Source organism: Lolium rigidum, chromosome 6 (genome assembly GCF_022539505.1).
Source record: "Lolium rigidum isolate FL_2022 chromosome 6, APGP_CSIRO_Lrig_0.1, whole genome shotgun sequence".
NCBI classification, from domain to species: Eukaryota; Viridiplantae; Streptophyta; class Magnoliopsida; order Poales; family Poaceae; genus Lolium; species Lolium rigidum.
Window position 1 is genome coordinate 116,726,290 of NC_061513.1, and position 19,673 is coordinate 116,745,962.

Genomic DNA, 19,673 nt, shown 5'->3' on the forward strand with positions numbered 1-19,673 from the left:
CAACCTTCCCCCTTTCGAACGGAGCCATGCGAGCACATCATTCCTAGTCTCCAGCCCCCCAAGATGTAGAATGTCTTGGATGTGGATCTCGTCAAACTGCTCGCTTCTTTCCATGCGTCATCTCTGTGCTCGTCCCGCGCCGTCCCGGGGTGGGCGAAGTCGCGCCGCCTTCATGAACTAGATCACCCGCAGCCTCTCCCCGGCAGCTCCCGCCGTACGGACGATTACGCATCCGGTTTCCTGCGCCTTCCGTGTTCAGATATGGCGCTAACCCCTCCGGCTCTTCTAGATCGGCGGTGGACTCGAGCTGCTCCCGGGCGCTAGCGTGCGGCGTCCCCGCGCCGCCCCGGTTTGATGCGCCCACTCCCCTTCGCCTCCCTCGCCGGCGCCGCAGCTGGGTTGCCGGCTGCACTGGATCGGTGTGCCGGGTTCCTCTCCCTCTCTGCGAGATCCGCCACATTCTTTGTCCTGGGCGCGCCTACCCTCAAGTTTCATGCTCGAGTCCCTTCCTTCACGATTTGCTCTTTCTCGTTATCCAGACAAATTCGCCAATTTCACCTGCTATCGGTACTACTTGCGGAAGTAATTCTTGGCCTCACCTGGTTGCTTTGCACCTATGCCTGGGTTGCTTCTTTGTATACCCACACTAAACGTGCAACTATGTCACGACGCTGCTATCTTTCTTTCGACTTAGTATAGGAAACGGTGGGAATTCATCGCCAGGTCATTCTTCAAAGAAAAATATCTAACATTTTCCCTGATTTCATTGCAGCCCGTCAGGAAAGCTGGTGCAGATCGAGCATGCGCTCACGGCTGTCGGATCCGGCCAAACATCGCTTGGCATCAAAGGTGTGATGATCCGTGAAATAAACTTGCTCTGTACTTTCAGCTATTAGTGGTTTTATGCTGTCAGCATCGATTTGCAGGGCAAGTTTTGCGATTTTAGACTAGTTTCGACGACAATGTGTGGCTTTTATGTATTTCAGATAACATTAGGTCAATACGGATGGTTTCTGCGTGAAAGTTCGTACTTTAGGATTCGACATCATATGATTTATGCCATTGCCAATGTGTCTGCTTTAGTTTGGTTTTATCTTGTATCTTTGTCATCGCAGAATCACATGGTAGTATCTACACAACTAGCTGTGGGTCTTGCCAATTGCATATTGATGCTTTGTGCTTGTATGTGCCATGGAAATCGTTAAGTTGCATAAATTCAGGGTTCCAATGCCAAGGGGTGTGCAAGCCTCTTTAACCACATAGTAAGAAATAATTTCTAAGCACTATGCCCTGCTGTATTCGGCTGGCCATGGTCAAGGCTACTGTGCCAACTTAAGAATACAGACACTATTTGCTGTTTGGTCAACGTCTGGCCATTCTGTTTATGATTTCGAAGTTGATATTTGCTGTTACATATTTTCGGAAAATTTTGGGTGATCTCTGAACAACTTAGTTTGTAGGAGGACGTCCAGTGCAAAGTTTGGAGTTCTTCCTCGCTTGCTGTGTTTGGATGTTCCAGGGAAACTGTTAGGGCGTCTTCGTTGCGTAGCTGGATTTATATTGACATAGGAGTTGCCCAATTCTTTTTTGCTTACTGGTAGAGTTGCCGTGTGATGTCTAGTCACCTAGTCCCTGTGGGACTTGGAATCATAAATTCATGATAAATGCAAAATTGCACATCACGTGTTATATCTTCCTTCCAGCACACCAGGTAGTTTTCTTTTCAGCATACCAAGCAGTTGTTTTGTGTTGTTGAGGTTAAAAAGCAGTATCTTAGTTTTCAGCCTATGATATTTCATTGACAACTGATTCTGAAACTGATGTTTGATATCACATAAACAACTTAATGTTTGACATGCACTCTTTATATAACTACATTAGCACTAATACATTTATTCTGGTATTATACTAATTACAAATGACCGGATGAATTTTAGCTTAGTATGTATGTCATATATATTTTTATCAGTATTTTCACTGTTCTATTGTATCTACTATATGTGGTCATGGTCATAATCTACAGCATTTTCACTTCTAGATATATGCGTCATGTTTGTTCTGAGATATATGATTTTTTATTGATTCCGAGATATATGTGTCATGTTTGTAGCTGCCAATGGTGTAGTTATCGCCACAGAGAAGAAATTGCCTTCTATTTTAGTGGACGAAACATCTGTAAGTGCAATATCACTCTTAATTTAAATTTCTTCTCTGCTTGACATCTTTTGATATATCAAAAAATACTAACGAATTTGTTTCTGCTAATTTTTAGGTGCAAAAGATTCAGTCATTGACTCCAAATATTGGAGTTGTCTATAGGTATTTTCCACTGTTGCTTAATATTGTAATTCATTTTTCTATCTTGGTATTTCAACTACTCTGAACGTAGTTACTTCTGTTACTGTATTACCCTTACCTCAACTTATTGTTATATTGGTTAATATTCTTTATTTCAATGTTGTCTGAGATAGTCTTGCTGGGTGCTAGTGCTACATTTTATTTTCACTTTCATCGCTGGTGTACTGGTGTACTGACATATAGAAGGATAAAATGAACAAGTTGTTTGAAGGTTCATGCATTTCCGCGATTCACCTTGTACTGACGCCCTCAAGAAGTAAGAAATTTAAAATATGTCCATGTATGCAAGGAAACTAGCTTATGATAGCTCCATTAATGTAAGGTATCTTGGAGAAAGGATGAATCATTCACCCTTTTTAAGCAACTAGGTGAATGGGCGGGAATAGAATTTGAACTTCTGTTTGTTATTACCATGCAAACTATCTGGAGTGCGTCAACGGCTCAATGCACTGGTGTGAGTTTTTCCTAGAGCATTGCTTGACCGCAGAAGTGCACATTAGAGATCAACAACTAGACCACAGAAGTGCACATTAGAGCATTGCTTGACCACAGAAGTGCACATAATTGCTACGCAATCGGAATAACCACATTTTTCGTCAAATTGGTTATAGAATCTCCCAGCTTGCCACCATGGATCTATTAATACAGTTTCAAATCTACATTACTGACAATTTGGTGTGTCCTGCAATTTATATTTGTCTCTTGTTGCATGTATGTGTACTCACCTCTCGTTTTCACTTTTCAGTGGGATGGGTCCCGATTTTCGTGTTCTTGTCAGAAAAAGTCGGAAACAGGCACAGCAGTATTATCGGTTGTACAAGGTATATTCATGACTATTTTGGTTTATAATTCCAAAAAAGTACTTGAACATTTGATAAAGGCATCATTGGATAAATTGCTACTCCGTCCGGTCCAAATTAATTGTCGTAGATTTAGGCAAAATATTGCCTAATTATGTCTAGGTTTATTGAACCTGAGACAACTAATTTTGATCAGAGATAGTACTATGTATAATGTGCGGGTCACCTGTAGCCATGCTTTGTCATTCTCTCTCTGGTAAATATGTATTCTGATTGTTGCTCATTTCCAAATGCAGGAAACCATCCCTGTTACCCAGCTTGTCCGAGAGACTGCTGCTGTTATGCAGGAATTCACACAATCTGGGTATGTTACTATAGTTGACACTTTTTTTTTATATACTTACTAATTATTGTAACAAACTCTATCTATTCAATGAAATGAACGCAAAGGCCCTTTGCGTTTTCTTGAAAAGAAAAGTTATGAAATTAAAACCGGTCATGCAGTTGCTATACCTAAATTACTACAAGAAAAATAAGACCTTGGTAATTTTACCCAAAAGCTTTACAATACCTTTTGATATAACCTGCTTTTGATAACAAGAACTCAAATTTGTAATGTAACTGTGTTGTCTGTTGATAGAGTCACTTAATTGTGATACACACCAATGTATTACACATTTACAATCTTAGTATATACTACTATATAGGGCCATAGTAAACTGTGTACGACCAATTTGTTATTCAGTTAATGGGTGAGCTCGAGAAACTGCGGTTTAGAATTGCCAGTCACGTAACTCAGCAGTCATTCACTTTTAAATTTGTTTTACATATGTCAGACAAATTTCAGTTCAAACTGCATAGATATTAAGACCTGCATAATCATGTTAAAAACCACTACTATATTTTACTTCTTATTACATACAATGTAACATGTTGTACCAATAACCTTATTTGTTGCAGTGGTGTAAGACCATTTGGTGTATCACTGTTGATTGCTGGGTATGACGACAATGGCCCGCAGTTGTATCAGGTATGTGCAAATAGCTACATGATAGAGAGTTAGAGACCTTGCTATTTTCCTTTCCACTATTTCAGATTTATTCTCAAGTTAATTTTATCTCAATAACAAGGCACTGGATGTGTATTGTTGGGTTTACAGCTTACTTCTACTTTTGACTGAAGTTCACCTATTGTATACTCATATTATTATGCTGTAGGTAATAAAAATGCTGGATTTCTCATTGCTCATTTTTTCTTTAGGTTGACCCATCAGGATCTTAGGGCATCTCCAACCGCGCGACCCAAACGGACGCGCTGGGCCGTCCGTTTTGGGCCATTTGGGTGGCCGCGCGGACACGCGGACAGCGCCCCACGTCCGCGTGTCCGTTTGGGTCGCACGCGGCGCCCAACGCGGCGACCCAAAGAGACGCCACGTGGTTCGTCTTCCTTGCGCGGCGCTGCGCCATGGCAGGCCTCGACGGGACAGCCATGGTGGGCGGTGGAACGCGCGGGAAAGTTCCCGCGCGCACCAAGGTTCCCGCGCTCGCGAAAACGCCATTGGCGTGCGCGAGCGCCCAAGTTTCCCGCCTGGCCGCCGGCTATAAAAGACGGCGGCGGTGTCACACAGACCGCAACACCATCCTCTCCCCTCCACCTTCTCCGGCGCCATGCCGCGCACCCTGCAGGCCACATGGGCCAAGCTCTCCCCCAGGTTCCCGCGGACGGAGGAGGAGGAGCGCGCGGACTCGCGGTGGGTCGCCGACGACGAGGCGCTCCGCGTCGCTGCCGAGGCGGCGGCAAAGAAGGCCGGTGACGCGGAGCAGGCGGCCGCGGAGGGCTGGCACGAGAACGCGGACGGCTGGTACGAGGCCGCGGAGGAGGGGGCGGCCGCCGCGGAGGAGCCCGTCGACGAGGAGGACCTCGCGCTGGCGAACATCAACGCCTCCATCGAGGAGCGTCTCGCCGACCTCACGCGCGTGACGAAGGAGCACGAGGCCACACGGCGGGCCGGCCGCCGCCGCTAGGCGACCTCCTCGGCCGGAAGAACGAGCCGCTCGCTATGCGAGCAGCCCGTCACCTCATCCAGATGCCGTCGCCCGAGCGGCGCGCCCGGGAGGATGCTGAGTCGGCGGAGCGCGGCCGGCAAGAGCGCATGCGCCGGCGGCAGGAGAACCACGAGGCCTAGGCCGCCGGCCGCGTCCGCCTGGAGGCGCGCACTGCTGTGGAACGCGCCGCCCTACAGGAGGTGGAGATATGCGGGAAGCGGATGATTCCGCCGCAGGAGGCGGAGCGCGAGCGCGCCCGAGGTGCGCGGACGGAAAGGAGGAGGATGATGGCCTCCGCCCAAGCCGCCGCTGCCGCCGCCCGCGCCGCCGCCGACGCGCCACCCAGCCCGTAGGCTGGAGTGGAATCCTCACGCGTACAGGCCGCCCGCGTCGAGTGAAATCCACGGCCCCGACGGCGAGCCGGCGAGGAGTCGCCGGCGAGGCCGCCGGCCCCGTACGTATTTAGGATAGAAGTAGTAGCTAAAAAAAATGTAATGAGTTCTTTTTAATGAAATATATTGTTTATGCCTATGACACGCGGGCCAGGGGCGGACAAGGGGAGGACGCGAGCGACCAGCCTTTCGCGTCCGCGGCCACGCAAACCCGGCCAAGATTTGTGCCGGGTTTGCGTCGATCCGGACGCCGCGGGCATCCGTTTTAGGGATGGGTCCGCGCGCTGGGCCGGGTTTTTGTCCGGCTGGACCCATCCGGACGCGCGGGCGCGGGATGGGTCGCCCGGTTGGAGATGCCCTTAGGGCATCTCCAACCGGGCGACCCAAACGGATGGCCCAGCGCGTCCGTTTTGGGCCGTTTGCGTGGCCGAGCGGACGCGCGGACAGCGGCCCGCGTCCGCGTGTCCGTTTGGGTCGCGCGCTGCGCCCAACGCGCGGACGCACCGCATAATCGGACAAATACGAAAAGAAACGAAACATGGAAATTTTAAACGATATTTCATAAACATATGCCCTATTTTGGGCAAAATTTATACATAGCCCTATTTTGGGCAAATAATCGACAAAAGAAGCCCTATATGGCTTTTAAATTTAAACTAAAAACCCTCTAGTAGGGTTTGGTCGGCGGCGCGGTGGCCGCCGGTGCGCCGCCTAGCCCCCGTGGGCAAAGTCGGCGTCGTCGTCGTCGTCGACGACGTCCCCGGCGGCGAGGCACTCGCTGTGGCTCGACCGCGCCGGGACTCCGGCCACGGAGACCACAGGGCCTCCTCCCAGGCCGAGTGGGGGTCCGCAGCGACCCGAGGTAGCGGCGGCGCGGATAGCGGCGCCTCCTCCCCGAGGCGCTGCCGCCTCTCCGCCGGCGCGGCGCTCGGCCTCTCGGCGGCGCCGCTCCTCCGCGCGACGCTCGGCCTCCGCCGCCGCTGCTCCTCGCGGCGCTCCTCGTCGGCGCGGCGCCTCGGCCTCCTCCCGCCGCGCCGCTTCCTCCTCGTCCCGTCGCGCTCGACGGGCCCGGGCGTAGAGCGCCCGTAGCTCCGCTTCCTCCTCCGCCAGCCGCGCCGCTTCCTCCGGCTCGGAGGTACGGATGGCATCTCGAAGGTCCGGCCGCTTGGCCTCCTCCTCCGCCGCCGAGATGAGCTTGGCGGCGCGGATGTCCGGGTCCTCCTCCGAGGACTCGGGCTTCGGCTCGAGCAGCAGCGGCGGCGGTTGCGGCAATGCCGCGCCGCCGCGGGCGGCCTCTCCGATGTGGAGGCCGCCTCGGTTTGCTGCCGATGGCCGCAGCGCCGGCGGAGGCCGGCGGCTGCTGCTCGCCTCGTCGTCGTGGGCTCCGGGAGCGAAACCGCGCTCGGGGCCATGGCGGCGGTTTCGCGGGAGTGGAGTGGGGACCGGAGTGGAGTTCCGCATCCCCTCCGGTCCCCATTTAATACCCTCCCGGGTCACCGCCGAGTGGGCCCAAAGGAGACGAGGCGACGGACGCCCGGACGCGAGCGGACGGCGCGTGCCATCCGCGGCCACGCAAACCTAGCCAATATTTGGGCCGGGTTTGCGTCGTTCCGGACGCCGTGGCCGTCCGCTTTTGCGGTGCGTCGCCGCGTTGGGCCGGGATTTTGTCCGGATCGACCCATCCGGACGCGCGGGCGCGGGATGGGTCGCCCCGTTGGAGATGCCCTTACTTCTCCTGGAATGCATCAGCTATGGGAAAAAATGTGTCAAATGCAAAGACGTTTCTTGAGAAAAGGTAGATAAAGGATCTATCCATATTATACTACCACAAGTATTTATCACTTTTAAGGCTTCAGTGCTGCTTTTATTTAATCTGATGATCATAATAAATTGCATTCTATTACTCTATCACCTTCCATCCATTCATTAATATAGGCAGCATGTATGTTGTCAAGGTTCTTTATTTTCCTTTTCTCCATGGTCATGAGTTAACTGACACAGCTTTTACTTGTAGATACACAGAAGATATGGAGCTTGATGATGCCATCCATACTGCAATTCTGACTCTGAAAGAAGGGTAGCTACATTTTTCTAGTAGTCGTCTTATGGTGCCAATTCGGTAGCTTATTGAGTGCTGACTGTTTCTGGACTTGCAGATATGAAGGTCAAATCTCTGCCAACAACATTGAAATTGGAGTTATTCGAGCTGACCGTGAATTCAAGTATGTATTAAAAGTCAAATCTCTGCCAACAACATTGTTTTTTGTTTTTTTGCATCCCTTCCTAACTCCCGAACATGATCATAACATTTCCATTTCTTCGCTTGCAAGTTGTGCTAGTCTCAACTCATCCGTTATTGTTTCTTTTGGTCATGTAGTTGGTCATAACTCATAAGTGATCTTTGCTAGCTGTTTTCAGTATATGTTCAATATGTTTGTGCTTCTACTCCTGTTCTATCGGTTATAACTGTCATAATAATGCTGTTTGATTAGAGTACAAATTCCTTTTCTGTATTTGAGTTAGTAACACTTCCCTTACAATATGCAGAGTTCTAACTCCAGCAGAGATCAAGGATTTCTTGGAAGAGGTGGAGTAAAGCTGCCCGTTGACAATTTACTTATGAATATTTGAGATGTAAACGAGATTTGTAGCAAACAAATGAATGAAATGTGTGATCTCTTTATTGACAATGTTGATTATATAGACATGTTGAAAGAGAGTATGAGGAAGAGGTGCTTGTTCGGAAGGCATCTCAGCATCCTTCCTGAACATGTGCATTTTAGCAATGGACGCAGCTAATAGTCTGATGTTGTTATTTAGCAACTGCCAGTGGTTTTACTAATTCTAGCACTCCTTATATATTGCTGCTCTGTGCAAATATGTATTCTCTTGAAAATCTCCTGCAAAAACCCCATAGGAATTGGGAACAACATGAAGATAGTAGTATTCCATCTGTTGTTAGAACTCTGGCAAACATAGTTGTCTCTTGTAAAATCACACACACAAAAATTGATATGTGATTAAATATCTTGTATACTTTTAAAAAGTTATTTCGTTTATATAAGGCCATTACGCATTTTAAGGTAGAACTTTGATTACCAATTTGACCAACATAATATGAGTTGTTTGTCACCAAAAGCATATCATTGAATTCATATTTGAAAGATATTTTCAATGATTTGTTTTTGGTGTTATATATCTTACTTTTTATTGATTAAATTGTTAGTGTTCTTATATAAAAAAAATGAAGGAAGTACTATTTAGAAGCTCCCATAGGAAAGACATGAAATATGGTGTGGACATTGTTTCGCTGAAATACTATGAGGACCTTAGGAGTAAACTTGTACAAAAAATAATGTAATAAGACATACTGAACATGTTATAATGACCAATGTATATGTTGAAGTTGTGCTTGGGGTTATGACATGAAACTAACTTGCAAGGTGTTCACTTTCCTGTTACTCATGTAGATAAAACAATTTAGCGGCTAAGGGATATTGGTGTCGTGGTTTGTTAAAAAAATTAATATTGTTATTGTCTTTGTCATTTCACAAAGAAAATGTTAAGAATGATTGATGTGAGTGACTTCCCAAATGGTGTTAGAGAGGGCAAGTTTAGGGGTTATGTTGGAGTTGCTCTAAATTAAGCAAATTTAAATAGTGGCAAGAAGCAAGTAGCACTATCAGGCACTAACCAACGAAGGATCAGACACTCTGAACATGACATAAATCAAGATGAATGCATGTAACTCAGATGAACTTAACCGAAAATTTTATTTATATAATCCTCTGACTCAGCAGCTTGTCCAGCCATGCTATTACGCAGACTATACTAAAATGTCTTTGTCGTTCCAACAATCCACTGAAGAATCTGAGGTTTCCCGGGAAAAGTGAAACAAACTATTTAACAAAAGGTGGGAAGAAAATCTGACAGCCTCAAAGTGTCCTAGAAGAATGAACTAAACAATATCTCCGCCGAGCTAGCAGCAAAATTTGCTTGCTAAATCTGAAGAGCAGAAGCAATTGAATCTGCCAGGCTGAGAACTTCAAATGGCCGCCTGTCCTTGACCGCCTCGACAGTGAGAGGGCATGAGTCGGTAATCCAAAAGTGGCTCAAGGCATGCTCTGGACCTTCTGAAATTTTTACAATGAACAAGTTGGTAATTATGTTCAAGAAAAAAAAAACAAATTTCTTTCAAAGTGATGCACTAGCAGAAGTTCTTGAAATTTCAATTTATGCAAGGTGCTTTGACCAGTCATGTATACAGAGATAACTATGTGACTGAAGTTTCGAGTTCAAACCTTGTAGGAATGAAAATTGGCACGAACAACCAAAAGGCATTTGAGTAGTGCTTGCCACAAGGTGTTTAAACAACAGAATGTTACTTGTATAAGGACAGTTTAAAGGGTACGATGAAGCCTAACTGTAGAAATGGTGAATTAGGATGCAAACGAAGAATATAACAAATTGGTGTCTCAATGCATTAGGGTAAAGAAAAAATCACAGTGGTACTGGAAGTTTTCTGTGGCTCAACGCATTAGGGTAAACAAATTGGTGTCTCAACGCATTAGGGTAAAGAAAAAATCACATTAGGGCATGAGTCAGTAATCCAAAAGTGGCTCAAGGAAATAATAGGATGCAAGGAAAATCATAAGATTTTCTGTGCCGCTGCAGGTACTGGAAGCCATCTTTCGTTGATATCTTTAAGATTCAACCCATGAAAGCTAACAGTTGGACAAGTTTGCAGGTAGATGCTGACTTAGTAAGAATGGAAAAAGTGGTTTTCCCTCGGTGGTGAAGGACTCTTTGGAAAAGTCAAGAATTCAGTTCCTCACACAAACATGTATGGTAGACGGTAGGTGAAAAAGAATGAATAGTTTATCAGTGACAAAAATAAGAAAAAAAGGGAAACATAGATTTACCAAAAAATTCGACCGGCTTCTCTAATTTTCCCACATATACTATTAAAAAGGTATCAGCCGAGGAAGAAACTAACTTGTTCACAATCATATTGTTTGATCTGATGCAGGAGCTCGAAAGATTAAAAGAACAAAAAAACTACTATAGGGGGAAAAATTAGCATGCTAGTGCTACGAAGCTAGTGACGGGTACATACCTCCATTATCAGGCTTAAATTTCTCAAATGACTTGTTGGGGAAAATGCCATGCGTCACATACGCACTAACCTTTGCTGCTCCATGAGCAGCCAACACTTTCTGGACACGAAATTAGAGTATCAGTTTGCAATCTTGATGAAGTATGGTAGTAACCACAAGGATACATAAGTTGAAGATCCACAAATAATCACTGCAATAAAAAAAGGAGTTTAAAGCCTTAAACAATTTTTCTTACCTGGCATTCAATCAAAGTACCACCAGACTGCACCAAGTCATCCACTATAACAACGTGACGGCCTCTAGCATCTCCTTCTTTTATACGTACTATTCTTTGATCACCTTCTCTAACTTTGTTGCATATAATCTATTTGAATACATTTTAAGGAAAACAAGTCACTATACAATAAATATATAAGAATGCCAATTTATGTTGGCATTTAGGGTGTTAGGGCAGAGCATATTTACCATAGGAAAATGTTGAAGTTGCTTATAGAAACGCTTCCATGCTCCGTCATCTGGAAAAGCTATGGCTATCTGAAAAACATATTGGAACATATCAGAATGCATACATATAACACTGTTGATTAAAAACTTATTTTCTTCGTTAAGTCAGGATTTCGGTATACTTACGTTATCAGAATCAGGTAGCTCCTGAAGCCTAGTTTTCAGCAACGGGATGCCACTCTCAAAACATGGCAAGATTGCGTCTCCAAAGTAGAATCGCTCCTAATGTATTGTTGAACACAAGTTTAGACGTAATGATTTTTTTACAGGAACAGGTGAACAAGTCAACAGGATGATATGGACGAATTTCACTTACCTGCAAAGCATGAATATCGAAAATCACCAGACTGGTGGGACCACCTCTTGATATTGGTATGTGCGACAAGCTTCTAGCGAGCGTAAAGGCGGTCGCGACATCTCCTTCATCTTCCATACGCTCGGAGGTCCCAGTCGGGAAAAACGGGAGGATCAGCGTAAACGAAGCGATAAACAGCTTCGGCAGGTTGTATATGATCGATAGCTGCTCAAATATGACGCCAGGGGAGCTAAACGACGCTAAGAAGGCAACATGGCGGCCACGGATGTTCTGGGCATTTGGTATGAACAAGTCTGGGAATCCGTCGGGAAACTTCCTGAAAAAATCGAGCAGATGTTAACCGACGGGAGAAGTTTGGTGTAATTTTTTTTTCTAACATGACAATAAGGTTGTGCTGGGATAGATTAAGAAGTAGTAATTCGAAAGTCCTTGTTCCTACCTATAAATAACTACGATCAGAACTCAAGTTCAGAGCATTGTGATGATCTGCGGTTTCAATTCTACAATTTTGGGGCTATAACATCAGTTGATCGACTACACGGTATTTCTGTTGCAATCGTTTAGACACAATCTAGCACGTTTGTAGCTTGGGGCTCAAATTGCAGTATAAGGTATTCATATTCTGAACGCACCAAATTAAAATCCAAGCATCCAAGGAGAAGAACAAACAAAGCAACGTGATTGATACTAGAATTGAAGAGGGGGAAGCTTGGGTTGGTACCTCCAGGAGATGGAGCAGAGCTGGATGTCGTCGTTCCGGGCGGCCACCTGGCGGGCGAGATCCGTCATCTCCTCGCAGTGGTAGAGCAGGATGCTCTTCTGGTCCCCGGCGCCGGCGGCCATCTTGGGCACGGCCAGCGGCGTGACGTCGGGGTGCAGCACGTGGAGGCCGGCGCCGTTGGCGGTGCCGACGCCGCGGGCCCCGCCGAGGTGGAGGCTGGCGTGGAGCCTGCCGGAGGCGGCGGCGGCGGAAGCTCCAGGGGAGGCCCACGGGAATGCGAGGGTGGATTTCGGGCCGGGGTGCGGGGCCGGGGCCGGGGTTTTGGCGCGGAGGGCGGCGGGGGAGGCGGAGGCGGCCGTTGCCATCTTCGGTTACCACGCGCGGCGGGAGGGGACGGTTGCGATGTGGCGGATGAGGGGAGGTGGCGGTGCAGCAGGCGTGCAGTGGCTATGTACTGCTAGGCACGCCGCACGTGCCAGCTTATGCGGAGCGGCGGCGGCGCACCGGCGGCGACCGGTGGGTTGGTGCAGTCCAAGGCGGACTCGCGACTGGCGACGGTGGCGTATGCCTGCCGGTGTTGTCACTCGTCATCGTCACACGATAAGGATCCGAGTCGTAGGACGGTGGACGTGGCGTCACAAACATTTTTCCATCACAAACATGCGACAAAAACGAATTGCACTTTTCTCTAAACTATTGCACTTTCCACCAAAACTTAAGAAAAACCCCAGTCAACTAAGAGTAGACAAACCCTTGTTATGGGTCATGCGATCGCTTCCTCTTACTCGCCGCATCGCTCTGCGTCGCTCACTTGTGTGCATCTATGGTTCTAACTTCCTCTGACCATTCTCCTATGTCTCTCCACACCCGTTCTCTTCCACGCACCTCCGACAGGTTCCGACCAGCCGGATCGCGATTGGCCATGCCAAATTGGCAAGATCGGGGATGCCATGGAAAATGGTGCGCGGCAAGTATTTTGGTGATTTTTCAATAGCATACGATGCGTCCAAAATGCTACAAACTCCTATGTGTTTGTGTCACACACACGTGATTGATGCTGCAAAGATTTTGGGCCTATGCTACAAGTTTGGTTTTTTCCATTTTTCGTTGTTGATACATGTGATCGAAATGATTTAAACAAATGTCTGTTTTGTTGTGAACATGGACATTGCGATGATTTTGGTTGTTGCTCATTTTTTTGCTTAAATGTTGCAGAGGTTCTTGCGATGTGCTACAAACGTTTTCGATCATGCAAAAGTTTATTTACTTGGTTCTCAATACATTTTGTGGTACAATATATTTCTTACTTGTGTTAAGTGTTAACTCTATAATCTTTTCAGTGCAAAAAAAAAAAAAACTCTACAACCTTTATTGTTGGAAATGTTGACTCTACAAACAAGTTGTGGAGCTTAAAACCTCAACCATGATATATATTATTTACCAAGACTAAAACCATACCAATGCTAGAGCATTTCGATATTTAAGTGGATATAATTATCTAGCTGGTCGCGCCGCCATTGTTATAGATGTCAAATAAGCTCAACCAGCTTCATGATATTCGAACCAGCAGTAGACAAACGCTATTGAAAATGCAAATTCCCCACCTATGCATGAGCTTTGAGATATGTGTCCATATTCGATGGAAATTTCGTGCATCCGTTTGATGGAAAGGCCACAAAAAAGTCCCTATTTTCTATAAGAAACGTAAATATATTTGTACTTACATGTATGGGTGTGAGTGTTTCTGTCACCGTTCATTTTATTTTGAGATTCGATAAAAAAGAAGAACTACTTTTTCATCTATTGTGGTGAGCAGAAATCTCGAGAAATAAATCGACGGTGAAGGAAATACCCACCCGCATACGTGTATCAAAAAAAGAAAGAAAACAAAATGGAAAATGCCTTTTCGGGTAAGGCAAGAGCCAACAACATGCAGCCGGGGTTCCTGATCGAGATCGACTTTCGGGGAAGCGCAGTTCGCCCTGCGGCGAGTGCACGGCGTTTGGGTGATCGGTAGGGTTGACAAGTACTTGTACAGAGCAAGGACTGGCACTGACCGAATCTATCCAAATCATCCTCGATTTCTCTGTATTTTTTCTGAACGGACTCGATTTCTCAACTTCTTGCACGGTTTTGCCACAAGCGACGTCGACTTCCACAATTTCCACGTTCTCTGCGAGTACTTTCCCGCGTTGTCCACGAGAAGGTTAAACAGAAGTTTCTGGTTTCTTGTGCGCGAGGGTTATACTACTAGCAGTTTACTCATTTATTTCCGATGCTACTACTCGTACTACCAATTTGTGCATTGGGACAGTAATTTCCCCGTACGGGAGCTTGGGCTTGCTTATTTGAAACCGGCAATCGCCGGAACTCCTACGAAATTCCATTCATTCAGTGTGCCTCTCCGACCTGACCTCTGATGCGCGAGCTAGGTAGAAGGTAGGTACAGCTGAGGTCAAGCTATTCGGAGCCTGACCGCCGGCACGGCCGGCTCGACCACCCGGAATATGTGGACGCGGAACTCGGCGGCGCCGGCGAGCTCGAAGACGCAGCAGTCCCCTTCCTCGAGGCAGTTGCCGCGCGCGAACGCGCACCAGCCGCGCGACAGCCGGTCCCTCGTGTTGGGGATGTAGAGCGCCGACCACGCCTTGCCGTCGGGGTCCCGGAGCGTCACCTCCGTCCTCTCCCGCGGCAGGTGCTGCCGCGAGAACCCCGTCGGGAACCTCTGCACGCATCATTTGTAGATCGTTGCCGGTCAGTTAGCCACTCACAGCAGAAGGAATGCATTTGCTGCTCACCATCATGAAGGAGTAGTAGACGTGCATGGTGCTCATGCGGATGACGCAGAACGGGAGCGGCGACCGGAACGCGTTGGCGAGCTCCATGGCGCGCTGCCGCTCGGCGCTCGCGACGGGGCGCCGCCGGGAGACGTACCCGTTGTAGCGCCGGACCGACGGGGGGATGTCGGCGGCGGCGAGGTCATCCTGGATGCTCCGCGTTTTCACCGCGCACCCGTTGTTGATCTTGGCCGGAGCCGGCGACAGCTGCGGCGACGGTGGCGTGGCGATCAAGCACAGCGGGAGCCCGTTGGCATCAGCTTCGGTCTTCACCGTGTTGCACTGCCCTGCTGATCCTGCAAGACGATTGCAGCTCTGATAATTCTGTCGAGAAACTGCAAGCGCTACGTAAGCATTGTTTTCGCTGAAATACACTTTGCCCTGTGTAGATATTTATAGATGCACCCATTGCTAAAAGAAGTATATTTTAAAATTTCAAAAGGTCTGAAAAAAAATTCTAGGTGTACATTTAGACATTCTATGTCCACACACAAGGTCTCCCGAAAAAACATATTCCTTGTAGCTTGTGTAAAAAAGATAGTAATTTTTACTGCTCCAAAATAGCTTCTCATGAGTTTTTCCTTTTTTAAAATCTTTTTTACACTTCCCACAAAAAATGTCTTGTTCTCACAAAAGTCTGGATGTACATCCATAAATTATTTTCAGATTCGGTTGATGTTTTGAAATATATTTAGAATGCATTTTTCATAATAGGTGCAATTGAATCTATGAGACAATACACCATGTCTTTTCCTCGGGGTTTGATTCTGGGTTGCCTTGGACTACATCGTGATTCGTACTAGGATGAGTTGCAGCTGAGATTTTTTCGGCTGCACTCGAGGTCGCAACTGAAATTTTACTACTTGCAACATGGGTTGCAATTCAGTAAAATAGTCTAGACATTTCAATTGCTTTATGAATGGTGTTAGTCATAAATTGCAACTACAATCTGAGGACATTAATTGAATGAAAATTGAGTTAATTCTCAACCGATCAAGAATTAATAACTCCATTGTTTTCGTTAGCGATAATTTGTAGCCCTAGGTAAAGTCAGTTGACGGCACCAAGCAGTATGTCGCCTTACACCAAGACATCATGCTATCTAGCATGGCGCCCTTGTCTTGGGCATCATGCTACCTAGATGCCATTTTGTGAACATTTTACAGATCCGGTCTATTTTGTGCTAAAGTTTCTAAAAATACTCATCTTTATCCATTTATCTTTCCATTACACTTAAAACATAAGAAAATTATTCTGTCTCATCACACAGAAATCAAGCCCAATAACATTTAACACATGATCTGTCGTTGCCTAATCGACGGTACCCCGGAGGAGGGATCCTCACGAGGGGGAGAAGAAGTAGGGGCCATAGGGCGGAGTGCTCTCGGGACGGTGGTACGCGAGTTACCCAGCTTCGGAACACCTGCACGATGACAGGGCCTACTGCCGCTTGTGCGGAATTATCTGGGCGCTTTCGCGTTGTTACAATGAGTTGTGGTTGTGCCCCTAGGGCTCCCGGGATCCGGCTTATAAAGGCGCACGGATCTAGGGTTTACACGGAGAGTCCTAGCCGGATTACAGATAGCCTAGCTACGATACAATATCTTGCCGTGCACGTCACGGATCCGCCTTCCATACATGTCGTACTGGATCCGGGTTCCTCACGGGCCTCCCTGGATCCGGGTCACTCCTAGGTCGGTGCGGATCCGGCCTGCTGATCCTGGGCTGGACTTCTTCCTTCATGATCAACAGCAACTGGGCCGCCCGATGGGCCACATGCCTCATCACCGTCTGTGGGCCACCCGGGCTTGCCGGATCTAGGCACTGTCGATGGTACACCCATGAAGTATACCCACAACATGATCCTCTCGTTTTCTACATGCACTTAGGTGAAATTAAAGATGAGAATAGTGGGTGGCATCTTCCCAATGCACTTTCTACTTCACTCCATAATTTATCTTAAAATTCTATTATTTATTTATTTGTAGACATAGGGAGTACTTGAGGAGAGTGCTAGGTATTTAATAAAATGTTAAACTATCCCAAAATATACACGCATCTCAACACGATGAATAGGTCATATCATCGAACATAAGAAAATCTAGGGTGACTTAGGTTTAGCAACATCACAAATTCGAATGTCATGGAAAAGATCTTACAAATGCTATTCCCAAGCGAACCCTGTGATTATGTGATTTTTAAATTCCTTGATCGAATCGAATGGACAAAAAGAACCTAGCGTAACTAGAAACTAATATCTCAAAATAATACGCCCTAAGCTAGAGGGCCAATTCGGTAAGACCAAGAAAGTCAATTATTCACCAATAGTTTTTGCAGCATCCAAGAAGAGAGAAAAGATGATCAACATGCATGGGAGGACCGAGAGAAAAGAGATAAATCTACATAAAAACTCACATGAATTAACAAAATAGATGAGGCAGGTCTTATAACCCCTAACAATTTGAATTTTTTTAAATCTTTGGTTTTATAATCTCTAACGGAGGGAGTAGCACTGTTTTCATCTCACATTATTTGCAATAAATCAGGGACAAGTAATATAAGCATGAAGTATTTCTGAAAATATATTTTGAATGGTAGAATGGAGAAAAATAAATAATAAGTACAACTTTTTTTAAGGAGTAATAAGTACCAGTTGATTGGTCGAGTTCCGGCGTCCAATTGGAGCACTGGACTCGCGGGTGCTGGCCGCTAGGCGCACTGTACGGGACCAGCTCCCTGCCACCCGAATCATCCCTGGCCCGCGAGGCCTTCTTCGGCCGGCCCCGTTTCTTGCTCGGCCGGCCCTCGCCGGCGAGCAGCAGGTCCTCCCGCTCGCACGCCGACTTGTCGAACACCATCGCGGCGAAGCGCGTGCCGCCGTCGTGCCGGAAGACGAGGAATTCCAGCGCCCGCAGCGCCTGGTCCTGCACGAACTGGGGCCACCCCGAGGTGAAGAAGGTGCCCTCGGCTGTCCGGCGGATGACGACCCGCCACGTCCGGCCGCCGGGGCCCTCCACGGTGGCCGCCATGGACGCCTCCTTCAGGCCCTTGGCCTTTCTCGACGCCTCCCAGGGGATGTGCTTGCAGAAGTTTGGTGGGATTTTCTGCATGCAAGCATTGAAGAATTTTCTTCACTTTTGATCGATCGGTGCATGCTCTCGGATGAGAGCTGTGAGGCATGCCTTCACTTCATGCATGCGAAACACAAGAATTGCAGCTACTGATTGCTCACTCACCATGCGCTTCTCGTAGTCGCCGATAAGCACCTTGAAGAAGTGCGGCCGCCTGCCCGCCGACGCCCACGGCGATTGCACCTCCGCGGCCGGCATTGATCGAGCGGTGGTTCAGCTGGGAAGCGATGCAGCGGGTAGAGCTCGCGAGCAAGGGAGAGGGGGCACTGGATAAGAGGGTAGTAGGAATTTAACCGGCCGGGAAGCAGGACGCGAGAGCTCGGCTTTTGATGGGGGCCGTTTTTGGCTGTGGCGATCAGCCTCGGGCCGGAGCGCGCGGTTTCCATTTCACGCGCGCAGTACCGGCCGGCTGATTAAACCACTACGTACGGCCAACAGCCCCCCGGAAACCACGCCCGAAATGCTCCCTATTAAGGATTACGGAAAATGGTCAAAAGTTATGGAGTAATCTTTTCTCATAGTTTTGTTACTCCGTCCGGCCCAAATTAATTGGTGCACACTTACTAGACTAGCATATGGCTGCACCAATCAATTAATTTGGGCCGGAAGGAGTAGCTTACTATCAACATCTGGAATGTACGTTATCATGCAATCATAGCATTACGAAATATATAAAAATTGCCACGAGAGGACATTCATGTGACACAACGACCACACAAACGGTACATCCGGTAATATAAATATTACATACGGAAAAGCACACATGGTTATAGTGATATCACTGTGCGGGCTCGGCTTTTCAGGCTTATAGAGTATATTTCAATTTGATGTCACGTCGAAGAATTAACCGTGTATTGTTGGTGGCTAAAAGGTTTACCGTAGTGAATGTCTCCAATAATAGAGGCTACATGGTGGTTTTACGCATATATGGGGGACAAGCGTCTAAGATGTGCAAATAATCCTACATAATCCTGGTCTCACACTACCCATTCAATGTGTCTTGATTTGGTTTCTCTGGAAAAATAATTGCATCGTAGGTATGCACGGTGATTTGGGTACAACATGTCAACATGACCAGAAAAATGTTTCCAATAGAGTTGTCGCGAAAAAGCATCGATCATAGTGAAATCACTGTGCGAGAACACCATTTCAGGATTTTAGAGTATATTTCAATCCGTTGTCACATCAAAATCATAACCCTTCATCATTGATGGTTACAAGATTGTTTGCACTAGAAGTGTCAAATAATAGAGGTTATAGTGGTTTTTCGCACCATTGGCTGATGAGTTCCTAAGATGTGCAAATAATCTGAGAAATCTTACTCAATCCAGCTCTCACACAGTCACACTATCCATTTAGTGCTTTTCAGTTTGATTTCTCTAGAAGAAATTTTAATTGGATTTGCAAATCGGTTACACACGGTGATTTGGGTACAACATGACAAAAACCATG

General features: G+C 47.0%; 2 protein-coding genes across 2 annotated transcripts; both read right to left on the reverse strand.

The window, feature by feature from the left end:
* Positions 1-9,349: 9,349 nt before the first annotated feature.
* On the reverse strand, positions 9,350-12,618 carry LOC124661125 (ribose-phosphate pyrophosphokinase 3, chloroplastic-like). Its single transcript, XM_047198982.1, has 7 exons — positions 12,254-12,618; positions 11,533-11,848; positions 11,343-11,438; positions 11,178-11,246; positions 10,948-11,076; positions 10,712-10,811; positions 9,350-9,728 (listed from the first exon to the last, which is right to left on the reverse strand). Exons 1-7 carry the CDS (start codon positions 12,616-12,618, stop codon positions 9,595-9,597), a joined length of 1,209 nt encoding a protein of 402 aa, XP_047054938.1. The 3' UTR covers positions 9,350-9,594.
* Positions 12,619-14,708: 2,090 nt separating this feature from the next.
* LOC124661124 (B3 domain-containing protein Os01g0723500-like) lies at positions 14,709-18,419 on the reverse strand. Its single transcript, XM_047198981.1, has 5 exons — positions 18,327-18,419; positions 17,741-18,194; positions 16,879-16,881; positions 15,352-15,434; positions 14,709-14,978 (listed from the first exon to the last, which is right to left on the reverse strand). The coding sequence occupies exons 1-5, from the start codon at positions 18,417-18,419 to the stop codon at positions 14,709-14,711; spliced, it is 903 nt and encodes a 300-aa protein (XP_047054937.1).
* Between the last annotated feature and the right edge of the window lie 1,254 nt (positions 18,420-19,673).

What these genes read in the sequence shown, in the direction of transcription:
- LOC124661124 (XM_047198981.1), bottom strand. Translation starts at nt 18,419, where the DNA reads ATGCCGGCCGCGGAGGTGCAATCGCCGTGGGCGTCGGCGGGCAGGCGG. An exon ending in GCGACTACGAGAAGCGCATG is followed by an intron (nt 18,195 to 18,326) that starts GTGAGTGAGCAA and finishes GCTTGCATGCAG; the next exon opens with AAAATCCCACCAAACTTCTG. An exon ending in GCAACACGGTGAAGACCGAA is followed by an intron (nt 14,979 to 15,351) that starts GCTGATGCCAAC and finishes TGATGCGTGCAG; the next exon opens with AGGTTCCCGACGGGGTTCTC.
- LOC124661125 (XM_047198982.1), bottom strand. Translation starts at nt 12,618, where the DNA reads ATGGCAACGGCCGCCTCCGCCTCCCCCGCCGCCCTCCGCGCCAAAACC. An exon ending in TCGATATTCATGCTTTGCAG is followed by an intron (nt 11,439 to 11,532) that starts GTAAGTGAAATT and finishes ACAATACATTAG; the next exon opens with GAGCGATTCTACTTTGGAGA. An exon ending in GTACTTTGATTGAATGCCAG is followed by an intron (nt 10,812 to 10,947) that starts GTAAGAAAAATT and finishes TTTCGTGTCCAG; the next exon opens with AAAGTGTTGGCTGCTCATGG.